Source organism: Oncorhynchus nerka, linkage group LG28 (assembly GCF_034236695.1).
Source record: "Oncorhynchus nerka isolate Pitt River linkage group LG28, Oner_Uvic_2.0, whole genome shotgun sequence".
NCBI lineage: Eukaryota > Metazoa > Chordata > Actinopteri > Salmoniformes > Salmonidae > Oncorhynchus > Oncorhynchus nerka.
In genome coordinates, this window is record NC_088423.1 from 79,142,565 (window position 1) to 79,161,857 (window position 19,293).

The 19,293-nt window shown below is 50.9% G+C and overlaps 1 protein-coding gene across 1 annotated transcript in view; it reads left to right on the forward strand.

Annotated features, from left to right (window-relative positions):
- LOC115112448 (ras-related protein R-Ras2) overlaps window positions 1-19,293 on the forward strand; it is a 52,137-nt gene that overhangs the window by 28,143 nt on the left and 4,701 nt on the right. Inside the window, exons 2-4 of the mRNA XM_065013149.1 lie at window positions 14,875-14,962; window positions 15,155-15,257; window positions 17,091-17,199. Coding sequence (XP_064869221.1) covers window positions 14,875-14,962; window positions 15,155-15,257; window positions 17,091-17,199 — 300 coding nt within the window. The remainder of the gene's footprint in view (window positions 1-14,874; window positions 14,963-15,154; window positions 15,258-17,090; window positions 17,200-19,293) is intronic.

Here is a 19,293-nt window from a genome sequence, read left to right on the forward strand (position 1 = left end):
CATGCTCTATACTCTACACCATGCTCTACTCTACACCATGATCTATACTCTACACCATGCTCTATACTCTAGACCATGCTCTATACACTACACCATGCTCTGTACTCTACACCATGCTCTATACTCTATACTATGCTTTACACCACGCTCTATACTCTACACCATGCTCTACTCTACACCATGATGTATATTCTACACCATGCTATACACCATGCTCTACTATACACCATGCTCTATACTCTACACCATGCTCTACTCTACACCATGATGTATATTCTACACCATGCTTTACACCACGCTCTATACTCTACACCATGCTATACACCATGCTCTATACTCTACACCATGCTCTACTCTACACCATGCTCTACTATACACCATGCTCTATACTCTACACCATGCTCTACTCTACACCATGATCTATACTCTACACCATGCTCTATACTCTAGACCATGCTCTATACACTACACCATGCTATGTACTCTACACCATGCTCTATACTCTATACTATGCTTTACACCACGCTCTATACTCTACACCATGCTCTACTCTACACCATGATGTATATTCTACACCATGCTATACACCATGCTCTATACTCTACACCATGCTCTACTCTACACCATGCTCTACTATACACCACGATCTATACTCTACACCATGCTCTACTCTACACCATGCTCTATACTCTACACCATGCTCTACTCTACACCATGCTCTATTTAATTAAATTTTTTAATTTTACCTTTATTTAACCAGGCAAGTCAGTTAAGAACAGATTCTTATTTTCAATGACGGCCTGGGAACACCATGCTCTACTCTACACCATGCTCTATACTCTAGACCATGCTCTATACTCTACACCATGCTCTATACTCTACACCATGCTCTATACTCTAGACCATGCTCTATACTCTAAACCATGCTCTGTACTCTACACCATGCTCTATACTCTATACTATGCGTTACACCATGCTCTATACTCTACACCATGCTCTGTACTCTACACCATGCTCTACTCTACACCATGATGTATACTCTACACCATGCTATACACCATGCTCTATACTCTACACCATGCTCTACTCTACACCATGCTATACACCATGCTCTATACTCTAGACCATGCTCTACTATACACCATGCTCTATACTCTACACCATGCTCTATACTCTACACCATGCTCTACTCTACACCATGCTATACACCATGCTCTATACTCTAGACCATGCTCTACTATACACCATGCTCTATACTCTACACCATGCTCTATACTCTACACCATGCTCTACTCTACACCATGCTCTACTATACACCATGCTCTATACTCTACACCATTCTCTACTCTACACCATGCTCTATACTCTACACCATGCTCTATACTCTAGACCATGCTCTATACTCTAGACCATGCTCTATACTCTACACCATGCTCTACTCTACACCATGCTCTATACTCTACACCATGCTCTATACTCTAGACCATGATCTATACTCTACACCATGCTCTATACTCTACACCATGCTCTATACTCTAGACCATGCTCTATACTCTACACCATGCTCTATACTCTACACCATGCTCTATACTCTACACCATGCTCTACTCTACACCATGCTCTATACTCTACACCATGCTCTATACTCTAGACCATGATCTATACTCTACACCATGCTCTATACTCTACACCATGCTCTATACTCTAGACCATGCTCTATACTCTACACCATGCTCTATACTCTACACCATGCTCTACACCATGCTTTATACTATGCTCTACATCATGCTCTATACTCTACACCACATATGTCAGAGTCAAGGCCCGCGGGCCACATCCGGCCCGCAAGAAGGTTTTTTACGGCCCCTGGGATGATCTTGATTTATTATTAGAACCGGCCCGCAGCAAGCCGGCAGCCCGCAGATCTTTTACACGCACCAATACTACATTTCCCACAATGCAAAGGTGACGCACCGAGCAGTAGGCTGCTTCATTTCAATATTTATTGGCACAGCAGTCGTCAGCATCACAGTAAAATTAACTTTCAGATACCCATCAAAAATGGCAAAACGGAAGGTGGATACTGAGAACCGGGGGTTTCAAACAAGGTGGGAGTCGGAGTATATGTTCACGAAGGTAGCTGGAAAACCTGTGTGTCTTCTGTGTGGAGAAAGTGTGGCGGTACTGAAAGAGTGTGGCGGTACTCGACGCCGATTTGCTGACTTTGAAGCACAAAAAAGCAGGTTGGAACTGCTCGGTAACCCATTTGCTGTTGACGTGGAAAGCTCACCACCAAACCTCCAAATGGAGTTGATTGACCTCCAATGCAATGATGCACTGAGGGCAAAATATGCGGCAGTGGGTGCTGCGGAGTTCGCCCGTTTCCTCCCCGGCACAATGCCCCAGCTGCGCATCCAGGCTGCTCAAACGTTGTCTATGTTTGGCAGCACATACCTGTGTGAACAACTGTTTTCTTTGATGAACCTGAACAAAACATCACACAGAAGTCGACTTACTGCTGAACACCTCCACTCAATTCTGAGGATTTCTTCAGCTCAGAGCCTTACCCCGAACATTGATGAACTTGTGGAAAAGATGGGACACCACCAAGTATCACCCTCAACCTCAAACAAGTGAACATTACTGTGCAATCACATATTTAGAGTTTTTACTCAGTTCAAGTTTAAAAGTTAAAATTTAATATTTGTTTTCACTGCATGTTACTTCTCCTTAAACAAAGTGTTGTTTTTGATTAATAGATTTTTGCACTTTATTTTTTTGTATTTCAATCCAATTATATTTTAAAAATATTTCAGTTGAGTGGATGATAGAAAATTGCTATTATTGTTTTTTCTTTGAAGTAAATTTAGCCCACTTTTGCTAAAATAGAAAATATAGTCTACTGATGGTGCCTTGAATACCGGTTTCTTTCATTTAATGTTCATGTTATGGGGATATTTATATAAAGGAAATTTGTCTTTTGTGTCTGTTGAAAATTAAAGATTACTGACAGAGCCATAAGAAAATATTGCTTTATTTATCTGATCATATTGTAATATATTTGTTAGGTTTTCAGTAGGTTCAATTAGGTTCACTAGACTATATGCGTCATTTAAAAATTTTTCAATGAACATTCGAACAGTCCGGCCCTCGTCTTGTAGCTGATTTTTTTATTTGGCCCTCCGTCCATTTGACTTTGACACCCCTGCTCTACACCATGCTCTATACTCTACACCATGCTCTATACTCTACATCATGCTCTATACTCTACACCATGCTCTATACCATGCTTTATACTCTAAACCATGCTCTATACCATGCTCTACACCATGCTCTATACTCTTCACCATGCTCTACTCTACACCATGCTCTATACTCTACACCATGCTCTATACTCTACATCATGCTCTATACTCTACACCATGCTCTATACCATGCTTTATACTCTAAACCATGCTCTATACCATGCTCTACATCATGCTCTATACTCTACACCATGCTCTATACTCTACACCATGCTCTATACTCTTCACCATGCTCTACTCTACACCATGCTCTATACCATGCTCTATACTCTACACCATGCTCTATACTCTACACCATGCTCTACACTCCATACCATGCTCAACACCATGCTCTATACTCTACATCATGCTCTATACTCTACATCATGCTCTATACTCTACACCATGCTCTATACCATGCTCCACATCATGCTCTATACTCTACACCATGCTCTATACTCTAGACCATGCTCTATACTCTTCACCATGCTCTACACCATTCTCTACACCATGCTATATACTCTACACCATGCTCTACACCATGCTCTATACTCTTCACCATGCTCTATACCATTCTCTACACCATGCTCTATACTCTACACCATGCTCTATACTATACAACATGCTCTATACTATACACCATGCTCTACACCATGCTCTATACTCTACACCATGCTCTAGACTCTACACCCTGCTCTACTCTGCAACATGCTCTACACCATGCTCACCATGCTCTCTTCTCTACTCTATGCTCTACTCTATACTCTTCTCTATACTCTGCTCTACACTATACAAGGCTCTACACTATACTATATATACACACACACACACACACACACACACACACACAAACACACACACTGGTGCTCATATGGAAAATGTGTCTAAGGCTGTCTAGTTGGTGCACACAAAACGGGAAGTAATTTATGGAAGGGTTGGCTGAACTCTGTCAGACTACAGGAGCACTCTGTTTTGTTAAAGAGGGATTTAACCTCAGCTGCTCTCCAAATTCAAATTAAATGTAATTCTATGAAAAAGGCTCAGCTACCATTGAAGCAATTGGTTAATTCACTTGAGAGGAGAATATTTGCATTTTAGGAGTGTTTGAACAGGGAGTATTGTTTTTCAGTTCCCACTGGCATCTGTGTTAAGGTGCGACTGAAGGTCAGGACACTTCACCATGCAAAGAGAGTCCACTGTGGGGGGGTCGGTGGCTAGGTGTGTGTGTGCGTGCGTGCGTGTGTGCAAGCAGACCAGACTTTAGACCCCCTGCAGATTGAATGACTGACCGGTCAGTCTGGACTCTGGACAGGATCAGCTGTCTGTGCAGTGATGGCTGTCCAGTGTTGTCATGGAGACGGTGGTGTGAGGCTGCACAATAGAAGTTCAGTGGCCTGGTCCCAGATCTGTTTGTGCTCTTGCCAACTCAATTGCTGTCCTTGTTAAGCCAAGCATGACAAGGAGTGACAAGGAGTTGGCGTGATAGCACAAACACAATTGTACATACAGTGAAGACTGAATGGTGCTGGGAAGAACAGTAAGCTAAGCTCCTTCCCACCCTGGGAGGCTGTTGTGGTTGTGTTGTCCCAGTTAGTCACCCACCCCACAGTGGGAGTCATCCTGTGTTGAATATGGAGCTAATGGTGATGTACCCAATGAGCCATATGAGGATCCATCACATACAGTTGAAGTCAGAAGTTTACATGCACTTAGGTTGGAGTCATTAAAACTAGTTTTTCAACCACTCCAAAAATGTCTTGTTAACAAACTATAGTTTTGGCAAATCGGTTAGGACATCTACTTTGTACATGACACAAGTCATTTTTCCAACAATTGTTTCTAGACAGATTATTTCACTTATAATCCCTCGTCACAATTCCAGTGGGTCAGAGGTTTACATACACTAAGATGAAAATTCCAGAAAATAACATGTCATGGCTTTAGAAGCTTCTGATAGGCTAATTGACATAATTTGAGTCAATTGGTGGTGTACCTGTGGATGTATTTCAAGGCCCACCTTCATTTCACATTCTTAAAATAAAGTGGTGATCCTAACTGACCTAAAACAGGGAATTTTTACTAGGATTAAATGTCAGGAATGATGAAAAACTGAGTTGAAATGTATTTGGCTAAGGTGTATGTAAACTTCTGTGTATGTAGACTTCAACTGTATGTTACTGGATACAGCCAGTGCTGTTTCTGGATATATATTCTCTCTTTCTCAGCCTACGCTTCACTGTTCTGCAGCCTCATCAATCAGGGGAACCAGCATGGAGAGAGTGGAGCAGCAGAGCAGGCTGCAGACATATGCAGGACCGCTGATGAATTATTGAACAGTGCCAAGTGGATGTGATGTCGGCATGCATGCAGCGCATACAGAGGACTAGGGAGAGAGGGAGAGGCATGGGAGGAGAGGGAGAGACATGAGAGGGAGAGGCATGACGAGAGATGGAGAGGCATGGGGGTTGAGGGAAAGGAATGGGGAGAGAGAGAGAGGAATGGGGAGAGAGAGAGGGCATGGGGGATAGGGAGAGGCATGGGGGATAGGGAGAGGCATGGGGGAGAGGGAGAGGCATGGGGGATAGGGAGGCATGGGAGGAGAGGAGAGACATGAGAGGGAGACGCATGACGAGAGAGGGAGAGGCATGGGGGTTGAGGGAGAGGCATGGGGGTTGAGGGAAAGGCATGGGGAGAGAGGAGAGGCATGGGGGGGATAGGGAGAGGCATGGGGGATAGGGAGAGGCATGGGAGGAGAGGGAGAGACATGAGAGGGAGAGGCATGACGAGAGAGGGAGAGGCATGGGAGGAGAGGGAGAGACATGAGAGGGAAAGGCATGGGGAGAGAGGGAGAGGCATGGGGGATAAGGAGAGGCATGGGAGGAGAGGGAGAGGCATGGGGGATAGGGAGAGGCATGGGAGGAGAGAGAGACATGAGAGGGAGAGGCATGGGGAGAGAGGGAGAGGCATGGGGGATAGGGAGAGGCATGGGAGGAGAGGGAGAGACATGAGAGGGAGAGACATGACGAGAGAGGGAGAGGCATGGGGGTTGAGGGAAAGGCATGGGGAGAGAGGGAGAGGCATGGGGGGATAAGGAGAGGCATGGGGGAGAGGGAGAGGCATGGGGGATAGGGAGAGGCATGGGGGAGAGGGAGAGGCATGGGAGGAGAGGGAGAGGCATGACGAGAGAGGGAGAAGCATGGGGGTTGAGGGAAAGGCATGGGGAGAGAGGGAGAGGCATGGGGGAGAGGGAGAGGCATGGGGGAGAGGGAGAGGCATGACGAGAGAGGGAGAGGCATGGGGGTTGAGGGAAAGACATGGGGAGAGAGGGAGAGGCATAGGGGTTGAGGGAAAGACATGGGGAGAGAGGGAGAGGCATGGGGAGAGAGGGAGAGGCATGGGGAGAGAGGGAGAGGCATGGGGGAGAGGGAGAGGCATGAGGGAGAGGCATGGGGGGATAGGGAGAGGCATGGGGGAGAGGGAGAGGCATGGGGAGAGGGAGAGGCATGACGAGAGAGGGAGAGGCATGGGGGTTGAGGGAAAGACATGGGGAGAGAGGGAGAGGCATGGGGAGAGAGGGAGAGGCATGGGGGAGAGGGAGAGGCATGGGGGGATAGGGAGAGGCATGGGGGGATAGGGAGAGGCATGGGGGAGAGGGAGAGGCATGGGAGAGAGGGAGAGGCATGGGGAGAGAGGGAGAGGCATGGGGGATAGGGAGAGGCATGGGGGAGAGGGAGAGGCATGGGGGATAGGGAGAGGCATGGGGGATAGGGAGAGGCATGGGGGGATAGGGAGAGGCATGGGGGATAGGGAGAGGCATGGGGGAGAGGGGAGAGGCATGGGGGATAGGGAGAGGCATGGGGGATAGGGAGAGGCATGGGGGAGAGGGAGAGGCATGGGGGATAGGGAGAGCATGAGGGAGAGGGAGAGGCATGGGGGAGAGGGAGAGGCATGGGGGGGGATAGGGAGAGGCATGGGGGAGAGGGAGAGGCATGGGGGAGAGGGAGAGACATGGGAGGAGAGGGAGAGGCATGGGAGGATAGGGAGAGGCATGGGGGAGAGGAGAGGCATGAGGGTTGAGGGAGAGGCATGGGAGGATAGGGAGAGGCATGGGAGGAGAGGGAGAGCATGGGAGGAAAGGGAGAGGCATGGGGGATAGGGAGAGGCATGGGGGAGAGGGAGAGGCATGGGGGAGAGGGAGAGGCATGGGGGGGATAGGGAGAGGCATGGGGGAGAGGGAGAGGCATGGGGGATAGGGAGAGGCATGGGGGATAGGGAGAGGCATGGGGGAGAGGGAGAGGCATGGGGGATAGGGAGAGGCATGGGGGAGAGGGAGAGGCATGGGGGAGAGGGAGAGGCATGGGGGAGAGGGAGAGGCATGGGGGATAGGGAGAGGCATGGGGGAGAGGAGAGGCATGGGGGGATAGGGAGAGGCATGAGGGAGAGGGAGAGGCATGGGGGAGAGGGAGAGGCATGGGGGGATAGGGAGAGGCATGGGGGAGAGGGAGAGGCATGGGGGAGAGGGAGAGACATGGGAGGATAGGGAGAGGCATGGGAGGAGAGGGAGAGGCATGGGAGGAGAGGGAGAGGCATGGGGGAGAGGGAGAGGCATGGGGGGAGAGGGAGAGGCATGGGGGAGAGGAGAGGCATGAGGGTTGAGGGAGAGGCATGGGAGGATAGGGAGAGGCATGGGAGGAGAGGGAGGGCATGGGAGGAAAGGGAGAGGCATGGGGGATAGGGAGAGGCATGAGGGAGAGGGAGAGGCATGGGGGAGAGGGAGAGGCATGGGGAGAGGGAGAGGCATGGGGGATAGGGAGAGGCATGGGGGGGATAGGGAGAGGCATGGGGGAGAGGGAGAGACATGGGAGGATAGGGAGAGGCATGGGGGGATAGGGAGAGGCATGGGGGAGAGGGAGAGGCATGGGGGAGAGGGAGAGGCATGGGGGGATAGGGAGAGGCATGGGGGAGAGGGAGAGGCATGGGGGGATAGGGAGAGGCATGGGGAGAGAGGGAGGCATGGGGGGATAGGGAGAGGCATGGGGGGGATAGGGAGAGCATGGGGGAGAGGGAGAGGCATGGGGGAGAGGGAGAGACATGAGGGTTGAGGGAAAGGCATGGGGAGAGAGGGAGAGGCATGGGGGGATAGGGAGAGGCATGGGGGAGAGGGAGAGGCATGACGAGAGGGAGAGGCATGGGGGTTGAGGGAAAGGCATGGGGAGAGAGGGAGAGGCATGGGAGGATAGGGAGAGGCATGGGGGAGAGGGAGAGGCATGGGGGATAGGGAGAGACATGAGGGTTGAGGGAGAGGCATGGGAGGATAGGGAGAGGCATGGGGGAGAGGGAGAGGCATGGGGGGGATAGGGAGAGACATGGGAGGATATGGAGAGGCATGGGGGGAGAGGGAGAGGCATGGGGGGATAGGGAGAGGCATGGGAGGATAGGGAGAGCATGGGGGAGAGGGAGAGGCATGGGGGGATAGGGAGAGACATGAGGGTTGAGGGAGAGCATGTGGGGATAGGGAGAGAGATGGGAGGATAGGGAGAGGCATGGGGGAGAGGGAGAGGCATGGGGGGGATAGGGAGAGGCATGGGGGAGGGAGAGGCATGACGAGAGAGGGAGAGACATGAGGGTTGAGGGAGAGGCATGGGGGGATAGGGAGAGACATGAGAGTTGAGGGAGAGGCATGGGGGGATAGGGAGAGACATGAGGGTTGAGGGAGAGGCATGGGGGAGAGGGAGAGGCATGGGAGGATAGGGAGAGGCATGAGGGAGAGGGAGAGGCATGGGGGATAGGGAGAGGCATGGGGGAGAGGGAGAGGCATGACGAGAGAGGAGAGACATGAGGGTTGAGGGAGAGGCATGGGGGGGATAGGGAGAGGCATGGGGGGAGAGGGAGAGGCATGACGAGAGAGGGAGAGGCATGGGGGTTGAGGGAAAGGCATGGGGAGAGAGGGAGAGGCATTGGGGGATAGGGAGAGGCATGGGGGATAGGGAGAGGCATGGGGGATAGGGAGAGGCATGGGGGATAGGGAGAGGAATGGGGGAGAGGGAGAGACATGAGAGGGAGAGGCATGACGAGAGAGGGAGAGGCATGGGGGTTGAGGGAAAGGCATGGGGAGAGAGGGAGAGGCATTGGGGGATAGGGAGAGGCATGGGGGGGATAGGGAGAGGCATGGGGGGATATGGAGGGCATGGGGGAGAGGGAGATGCATGGGGGGGGATAGGGAGAGGCATGGGAGGATAGGGAGAGGCATGGGGGAGAGGGAGAGGCATGGGGGGATAGGGAGAGACATGAGGGTTGAGGGAGAGGCATGGGGGGATAGGGAGAGGCATGGGAGGATAGGGAGAGGCATGGGGGAGAGGGAGAGGCATGGGGGGGATAGGGAGAGGCATGGGAGGATAGGGAGAGGCATGGGGGGGAGAGGGAGAGGCATGGGGGATAGGGAGAGACATGAGGGTTGAGGGAGAGGCATGGGGGATAGGGAGAGGCATGGGAGGATAGGGAGAGGCATGGGGAGAGGGTGAGGCATGGGGGGATAGGGAGAGGCATGGGGGGAGGGAGAGGCATGACGAGAGAGGAGAGACATGAGGGTTGAGGGAGAGGCATGGGGGGGATAGGGAGAGACATGAGGGTTGAGGGAGAGGCATGGGGGATAGGGAGAGACATGAGGGTTGAGGGAGAGGCATGGGGGAGAGGGAGAGGCATGGGAGGATAGGGAGAGGGAGAGGCATGGGGGATAGGGAGAGGCATGGGGGAGAGGGAGAGGCATGACGAGAGAGGGAGAGACATGAGGGTTGAGGGAGAGGCATGGGTGGATAGGGAGAGGCATGGGGGAGAGGGAGAGGCATGACGAGAGAGGGAGAGGCATGGGGGTTGAGGGAAAGGCATGGGGAGAGAGGGAGAGGCATTGGGGGATAGGGAGAGGCATGGGGGATAGGGAGAGGCATGGGGGGATAGGGAGAGGCATGGGGGATAGGGAGAGGAATGGGGGAGAGGGAGAGACATGAGAGGGAGAGGCATGACGAGAGAGGGAGAGGCATGGGGGTTGAGGGAAAGGCATGGGGAGAGAGGGAGAGGCATTGGGGGATAGGGAGAGGCATGGGGGAGAGGGAGAGGCATGGGGGATAGGGAGAGGCATGGGGGAGAGGGAGAGGCATGGGGGGGGGGATAGGGAGAGGCATGGGGAGAGGGGGAGACATGAGGGAGAGGGAGAGGCATGGGGGATAGGGAGAGGCATGGCGGGAGAGGCATGGTGGTAGAGGCATGGGGGATAGGGAGAGGCATGGGGGATAGGGAGAGGCATGGGGGATAGGGAGAGGCATGGGGGATAGGGAGAGGCATGGGGGATAGGGAGAGGCATGGGGGAGAGGGAGAGGCATGGGGGGATAGGGAGAGGCATGGGGGAGAGGGAGAGGCATGGGGGAGAGGGAGAGGCATGGGGGAGAGGGAGAGGCATGGGGGAGAGGGAGAGTTATGGGGGATAGGGAGAGGCATGGGGAGAAAGGGAGAGGCATGGGGGATAGGGAGGCATGGGGAGAAAGGGAGAGGCATGGGGAGAAAGGGAGAGGCATGGGGAGAAAGGGAGAGGCATGGGGAGAGAGGGAGAGGCATGGGGAGAAAGGGAGAGGCATGGGGAGAGAGAAGGAATGAGCTCGGGTGAGAGAGAGACAGATAGTATGGGAAGGGGCGAGTTTATGTGTGCAACAGAGAAATATGGAGAGAAAAGGGTATTTGTATGAAATAATGCATGTGAGAGAGTTGGAGAGTGTGTGGAGTAGGTAGTAAGAAATGGGTTTATTGAGGGAGAGAAGGCAGTATATTTCCATCTGCATCGGTGGATTAACTGAAAAAGACAATGCATATTTTAACAGTCAAACAGGTGGCCATGTGCCATGAATCAATACACATACACTGATTTAATCCACTACCAGATTAGATCCACTCCTGTCACAACCATTTATTTAAAATGGAAAGATGATTCATGCATTGGAACAAACTTAGACTGTTTTATTCATGGTAGCCTAGCGGTTAAGAGTGTTAGGCCAGTAACCGAAAGGTTGGTGGTTCAAATCCCTGAGCCTACTAGGTGAAAAATCTGTCAATGTGCCCTTTTTTAACTTTACCTTTATTTAACTAGTCAAGTCAGTTAAGAACAAATTCTTATTTTCAATGATGGCCTATGAACAGTGGGTTAACTGCCTGTTCAGGGGCAGAAGGACAGATTTGTACCTTGTCAGCTCGGGGATTTGAACAACGACAGATTTGTACCTTGTCAGCTCGGGGGTTTGAACAACGACAGATTTGTACCTTGTCAGCTCGGGGGTTTGAACTTGTTCAGGGGCAGAACGACAGATTTGTACCTTGTCAGCTCGGGGATTTGAACAACGAGAGATTTGTACCTTGTCAGCTCGGGGGTTTGAACAACGACAGATTTGTACCTTGTCAGCTCGGGGGTTTGAACAACGACAGATTTGTACCTTGTCAGCTCGGGGGTTTGAACAACGACAGATTTGTACCTTGTCAGCTCGGGGATTTGAACTTGTTCAGGGGCAGAACGACAGATTTGTACCTTGTCAGCTCGGGGGTTTGAACAATGAGAGATTTGTACCTTGTCAGCTCGGGGGTTTGAACAACGACAGATTTGTACCTTGTCAGCTCGGGGGTTTGAACAACGACAGATTTGTACCTTGTCAGCTCGGGGGTTTGAACAACGACAGATTTGTACCTTGTCAGCTCGGGGATTTGAACAACGACAGATTTGTACCTTGTCAGCTCGGGGGTTTGAACAACGACAGATTTGTACCTTGTCCGCTCGGGGGTTTGAACAACGACAAATTTGTACCTTGTCCGCTCGGGGGTTTGAACAACGACAGATTTGTACCTTGTCAGCTCGGGGGTTTGAACAACGACAGATTTGTACCTTGTCAGCTCGGGGGTTTGAACAACGACAGATTTGTACCTTGTCAGCTCGGGGATTTGAACAACGACAGATTTGTACCTTGTCAGCTCGGGGATTTGAACAACGACAGATTTGTACCTTGTCAGCTCGGGGATTTGAACAACGACAGATTAGTACCTTGTCAGCTCGGGGGTTTGAACAACGACAGATTTGTACCTTGTCAGCTCGGGGGTTTGAACAACGACAGATTTGTACCTTGTCCGCTCGGGGGTTTGAACAACGACAGATTTGTACCTTGTCAGCTCGGGGGTTTGAACAACGACAGATTTGTACCTTGTCCGCTCGGGGGTTTGAACAACGACAGATTTGTACCTTGTCCGCTCGGGGGTTTGAACAACGACAGATTTGTACCTTGTCAACTCGGGGGTTTGAACAACGACAGATTTGTACCTTGTCAGCTCGGGGGTTTGAACAACGACAGATTTGTACCTTGTCAGCTCGGGGGTTTGAACAACGACAGATTTGTACCTTGTCAGCTCGGGGGTTTGAACAACGACAGATTTGTACCTTGTCAGCTCGGGGGTTTGAACAACGACAGATTTGTACCTTGTCAGCTCGGGGGTTTGAACAACGACAGATTTGTACCTTGTCAGCTCGGGGGTTTGAACAACGACAGATTTGTACCTTGTCCGCTCGGGGGTTTGAACAACGACAGATTTGTACCTTGTCCGCTCGGGGGTTTGAACAACGACAGATTTGTACCTTGTCCGCTCGGGGGTTTGAACAACGACAGATTTGTACCTTGTCAGCTCGGGGGTTTGAACAACGACAGATTTGTACCTTGTCAGCTCGGGGGTTTGAACAACGACAGATTTGTACCTTGTCAGCTCGGGGATTTGAACTTGCAACCCTAATTGCTCTTGTAAGTTTCTCTGGATAAGAGCATCTGCTAAATGACTCAAATGTAAATGTATTTTTTACCTGTAGTGACATAATGTTGTTCTCAGCAGTGAGTCCACCCCTCCTGTCCACATGGAGCCAGTGCACTGTGTTCCACTCTGATATAGGACATGCGTTGTATGTTGTTCTCAGCAGTGAGTCCACCCCTCCTGTCCACATGGAGCCAGTGCACTGTGTTCCGCTCTGATATAGGACATGCGTTGTATGTTGTTCTCAGCAGTGAGTCCACCCCTCCTGTCCACATGGAGCCAGTGCACTGTGTTCCGCTCTGATATAGGACATGCGTTGTATGTTGTTCTCAGCAGTGAGTCCACCCCTCCTGTCCACATGGAGCCAGTGCACTGTGTTCCACTCTGATATAGGACATGCGTTGTATGTTGTTCTCAGCAGTGAGTCCACCCCTCCTGTCCACATGGAGCCAGTGCACTGTGTTCCGCTCTGATATAGGACATGCGTTGTATGTTGTTCTCAGCAGTGAGTCCACCCTCCTGTCCACATGGAGCCAGTGCACTGTGTTCCGCTCTGATATAGGACATGCGTTGTATGTTGTTCTCAGCAGTGAGTCCACCCCTCCTGTCCACATGGAGCCAGTGCACTGTGTTCCACTCTGATATAGGACATGCGTTGTATGTTGTTCTCAGCAGTGAGTCCACCCCTCCTGTCCACATGGAGCCAGTGCACTGTGTTCCGCTCTGATATAGGACATGCGTTGTATGTTGTTCTCAGCAGTGAGTCCACCCCTCCTGTCCACATGGAGCCAGTGCACTGTGTTCCGCTCTGATATAGGACATGCGTTGTATGTTGTTCTCAGCAGTGAGTCCACCCCTCCTGTCCACATGGAGCCAGTGCACTGTGTTCCACTCTGATATAGGACATGCGTTGTATGTTGTTCTCAGCAGTGAGTCCACCCCTCCTGTCCACATGGAGCCAGTGCACTGTGTTCCGCTCTGATATAGGACATGCGTTGTATGTTGTTCTCAGCAGTGAGTCCACCCCTCCTGTCCACATGGAGCCAGTGCACTGTGTTCCGCTCTGATATAGGACATGCGTTGTATGTTGTTCTCAGCAGTGAGTCCACCCCTCCTGTCCACATGGAGCCAGTGCACTGTGTTCCGCTCTGATATAGGACATGCGTTGTATGTTGTTCTCAGCAGTGAGTCCACCCCTCCTGTCCACATGGAGCCAGTGCACTGTGTTCCGCTCTGATATAGGACATGCATTGTATGTCGTTCTCAGCTGTCACTTAACTAGTCCCACAGGAGATGCCTACAAAACATGCAGAGAAAATTTAATAAAATGCACAGCTTCAAGCCCCGTCTCTACCTACAGACAGGCAGTCCCAGTCACTGCTTCATTACCAGCCTCTGGAAGATGGCTAATTAGTGTCATTGTTGGAATAGTGGCGACAGAAGTGCCAGTGACATTAGCAGTGTTTTGGTCATGAACACTCCAGATGACCTCGTTTTCCTGTGGCCCTCAGAAACAGTGGAGTGGTTATGTGAGTCCGTATTTACCCTGGCTTTCACAACACACGGGTCAGGATTATGTGTTTACCTCCTGCATGCTGCATAGGAGTGTAGAGGTCAACGAGTTACTGAACAACACAAATGGATGGAGTGTTTACTCTCTAGAAGACCGAGCCAAAGCCAGTTGTTTATCTCACTGCCTTCTCTGCTGTATGTCTCCTCAGTCCTTACTGTACACCATGTTCACTCTCCCTCTTTCTCTCTCCAGTCCTACTTCGTCACTGACTATGATCCCACGATTGAAGACTCGTATACGAAGCAGTGTGTCATTGACGAGAGGGCGGCCCGGCTTGACAGTAAGTATAGACCCTCAGCCTGTAAACAAACAAATCTGACCACAACACTAATGTTCATTGAGAAATTCCAGCCTTCACAAGAGATTACTGTTCTCTTGGAGGGTTTAGTTTTGTACAGTACCTTTTTCAGGAGAAGTGCTACTGTGTGGTGTGTGTGTGTGTGTCTAACGTGTCTGTCCCTGTGTTTGTTAGTCCTGGACACGGCCGGACAGGAAGAGTTTGGAGCCATGAGAGAACAATACATGAGGACAGGGGAGGGCTTCCTGCTTGTCTTCTCAGTCACTGACAGAGGAAGGTGAGTGACAACCCAGTCACGTGTCGCCCCCACGCTGCCTCTCTATCTGTCTGTGCCTCTCTCTGTCTGCCTGACTGTCACTCTCTCTGTGTCTGCCTGACTGTCCCTCTCTCTGTGTCTGCCTGACTGTCCCTCTCTCTGTGTCTGCCTGACTGTCCCTCTCTCTGTGTCTGCCTGACTGTCCCTCTCTCTGTGTCTGCCTGACTGTCCCTCTCTCTGTGTCTGCCTGACTGTCCCTCTCTCTGTGTCTGCCTGACTGTCACTCTCTCTGTGTCTGCCAGACTGTCCCTCTCTCTGTGTCTGCCTGACTGTCCCTCTCTCTTTGTCTGCCTGACTGTCCCTCTCTCTGTGTCTGCCTGACTGTCCCTCTCTCTGTGTCTGCCTGACTGTCCCTCTCTCTTTGTCTGCCTGACTGTCCCTCTCTCTGTGTCTGCCTGACTGTCCCTCTCTCTGTGTCTGCTTGACTGTCCCTCTCTCTGTGTCTGCCTGACTGTCCCTCTCTCTGTGTCTGCCTGACTGTCCCTCTCTCTGTGTCTGCCTGACTGTCACTCTCTCTGTGTCTGCCTGACTGTCCCTCTCTCTGTGTCTGCCTGACTGTCCCTCTCTCTGTGTCTGCCTGACTGTCACTCTCTCTGTGTCTGCCTGACTGTCCCTCTCTCTGTGTCTGCCTGACTGTCCCTCTCTCTGTGTCTGCCTGACTGTCCCTCTCTCTGTGTCTGCCTGACTGTCCCTCTCTCTGTGTCTGCCTGACTGTCCCTCTCTCTGTGTCTGCCTGACTGTCCCTCTCTCTGTGTCTGCCTGACTGTCCCTCTCTCTCTGTCTGCACCTATCTCTGTTTTCCCTTTCCTCTCTCTCACTCTCTCTCTGTCTGCACGTCTCTCTATCTGCACCTATCTTGGTCTACATTTCTCTCTATCGCTCACTTTCTCCCTCTGTCTGCCTGCTCCTCTCTCTCGCTCTCCCTCTCATGCTAAACACATACATCTCTCTCACTCACTCTCTCTTGTTCTCCCACACTTCCGTTCTTGCCAACCTGTGTCGTCATTCTCTTTTGTTCTCCTCTGCTCATATACCTCTCTTTCAACATCCACCTCTTTACAGGCTTTGGTTTTCTGTGTAAAAACCCTGCATTAAATCACCTGCATGAGAATGAATGCATCCCCTCTATATGTGCTGTCCTGTAGTGCTGTGGTCGGCAGTCTTTGGGCCCTTGTCACCCCTCTGGTCCCTGTGCAACAATGTGATGGTGGTGTGTCTCAACCCACCCCTCAGAGTCCCCTCTCTCCCTGCTGTAAACAGTCTTTCCTTCCTCCATTTACGTTAGTCAAGGCTCTCCAGATTTACTATGTGCTCACCAAGCTGCCCGCCGGCAGCCATTCACTAGAACACACTCCTGGGTTTGTGGTTACATTCTGTTTCCCTTTTTCTCTGGGGGATATTTCTATGTATGGCGTTTGTTTCAAACAGTTAGCATGATATTTGTATTACACTAAAAGCCTTTCAAGTCAACGGGGAGCAAAGCTCTGGTTAAAGGGACAGACCTGCTTAGGGCTAGGGACAGACCTGCTTAGGGCTACCCCTCACAGAGACGTCAATCCCGTCTGCCTGGGTGCAGTGGGGGAGGGGAGGGCAGGGGGGGTTCATTTTTTGTGGCTGTGAGACAACATTCCTGGGAGGTCCACAGAGGCACCAGCTTTATCTCAGCTTTATCTTTATGTCTGAGCTCTATGTCACAGTTTGGTGTTGTAATCAAGCTCAAGCTCCCTTCTGGCTGGGTAAGGTGTAGAGTTTACTGGGGGCATTGAGTGATGCTGCGTGCTTTATGTTTCACAGCTTTGAAGAAATCTACAAATTCCAAAGACAGATCCTCAGAGTCAAAGACCGTGATGAATTTCCCATGATCCTTGTAGGCAATAAAGCTGATCTGGAGCTCCAGAGACAGGTAAGTAGCAGTCATCCTAATGGCCCAGAGGCCTCAACTCAAATACACATACATTTACATTTTACATTTAAGTCATTTAGCAGACGCTCTTATCCAGAGCGACTTACAAATTGGTGCGTTCACCTTAAGACATCCAGTGGAACAGCCACTTTACAATAGTGCATCTAAACCTTTTAAGGGGGGTGAGAAGGATTACTTTATCCTATCCTAGGTATTCCTGAAAGAGGTGGGGTTTCAGGTGTCTCCGGAAGGTGGTGATTGACTCCGCTGTCCTGGCGTCGTGAGGGAGTTTGTTCCACCATTGGGGGGCCAGAGCAGCGAACAGTTTTGACTGGGCTGCGCGGGAACTGTACTTCCTCAGTGGTAGGGAGGCGAGCAGGCCAGAGGTGGATGAACGCAGTGCCCTTGTTTGGGTGTAGGGCCTGATCAGAGCCTGGAGGTACTGAGGTGCCGTTCCCCTCACAGCTCCGTAGGCAAGCACCATGGTCTTGTAGCGGATGCGAGCTTCAACTGGAAGCCAGTGGAGAGAGCGGAGGAGCGGGGTGACGTGAGAGAACTTGGGAAGGTTGAACACCAGACGGGCTGCGGCGTTCTGGATGAGTTGTAGGGGTTTAATGGCACAGGCAGGGAGCCCAGCCAACAGCGAGTTGCAGTAATCCAGACGGGAGATGACAAGTGCCTGGATTAGGACCTGCGCCGCTTCCTGTGTGAGGCAGGGTCGTACTCTGCGGATGTTGTAGAGCATGAACCTACAGGAACGGGCCACCGCCTTGATGTTAGTTGAGAACGACAGGGTGTTGTCCAGGATCACGCCAAGGTTCTTAGCGCTCTGGGAGGAGGACACAATGGAGTTGTCAACCGTGATGGCGAGATCATGGAACGGGCAGTCCTTCCCGGGAGGAAGAGCAGCTCCGTCTTGCCGAGGTTCAGCTTGAGGTGGTGATCCGTCATCCACACTGATATGTCTGCCAGACATGCAGAGATGCGATTCGCCACCTGGTCATCAGAAGGGGGAAAGGAGAAGATTAATTGTGTGTCGTCTGCATAGCAATGATAGGAGAGAACATGTGAGGTTATGACAGAGCCAAGTGACTTGGTGTATAGCGAGAATAGGAGAGGGCCTAGAACAGAGCCCTGGGGGACGCCAGTGGTGAGAGCGCGTGGTGAGGAGACAGATTCTCGCCACGCCACCTGGTAGGAGCGACCTGTCAGGTAGGACGCAATCCAAGCGTGGGCCGCGCCGGAGATGCCCAACTCGGAGAGGGTGGAGAGGAGGATCTGATGGTTCACAGTATCGAAGGCAGCCGATAGGTCTAGAAGGATGAGAGCAGAGGAGAGAGAGTTAGCTTTAGCAGTGCGGAGCGCCTCCGTGATACAGAGAAGAGCAGTCTCAGTTGAATGACTAGTCTTGAAATATAAAGCAACAAGCTTTAAAAATGTGTCATTTCTAATTTACATTTTGAAATGTGAAAATGGATAGTGGTGGTGGTGGCTGGAGCTATTTGGGTAGACAAAGAGGGAGTGAGGAAAAAGAGAGTAAGAGAAGGTGACCAATAAAAACATTGTGGGACAGAGGAAAAGAGGGAGGAAGGGTATGAAAAGGAGAGGGCTCATTCCATGGCCTTCATTGGCTTTCAGCTGCAGTTTACTTTCCCACATGACTCCACACTGTCACCTGCTGGAATAAAACACATTCTCTCTTCTGAGCAAATATAAATGCATTTATCACATCAATTACTGTCATAATTATTTTTATTGGCTGAATATAATGTGGGGCCTCTGTTAAAATTGATAACTCAATATGATTCATCCAAATGAATTAGTCTAAATGTGGTCTTTAACATATTGGTTAAGAAGTATGATTCAGTTCTACCCATTACTGGCAACTCAATGGGTTCAGCTGTTTTAGGACAGTAGAATAAATGATTTTGCAATGAGGTCTGGGCCCGTATCCACAAAGTATCTCAGAGTAGGAGTGCTAATCCAGGATCTGTCCATACAATCTTATTTATTATGAACTAAAAGGCTAAACTGATCCTAGATCAGCACTCCTACACAGAGACACTTTGTGGATACGGGCCCTGGTCTCTAATC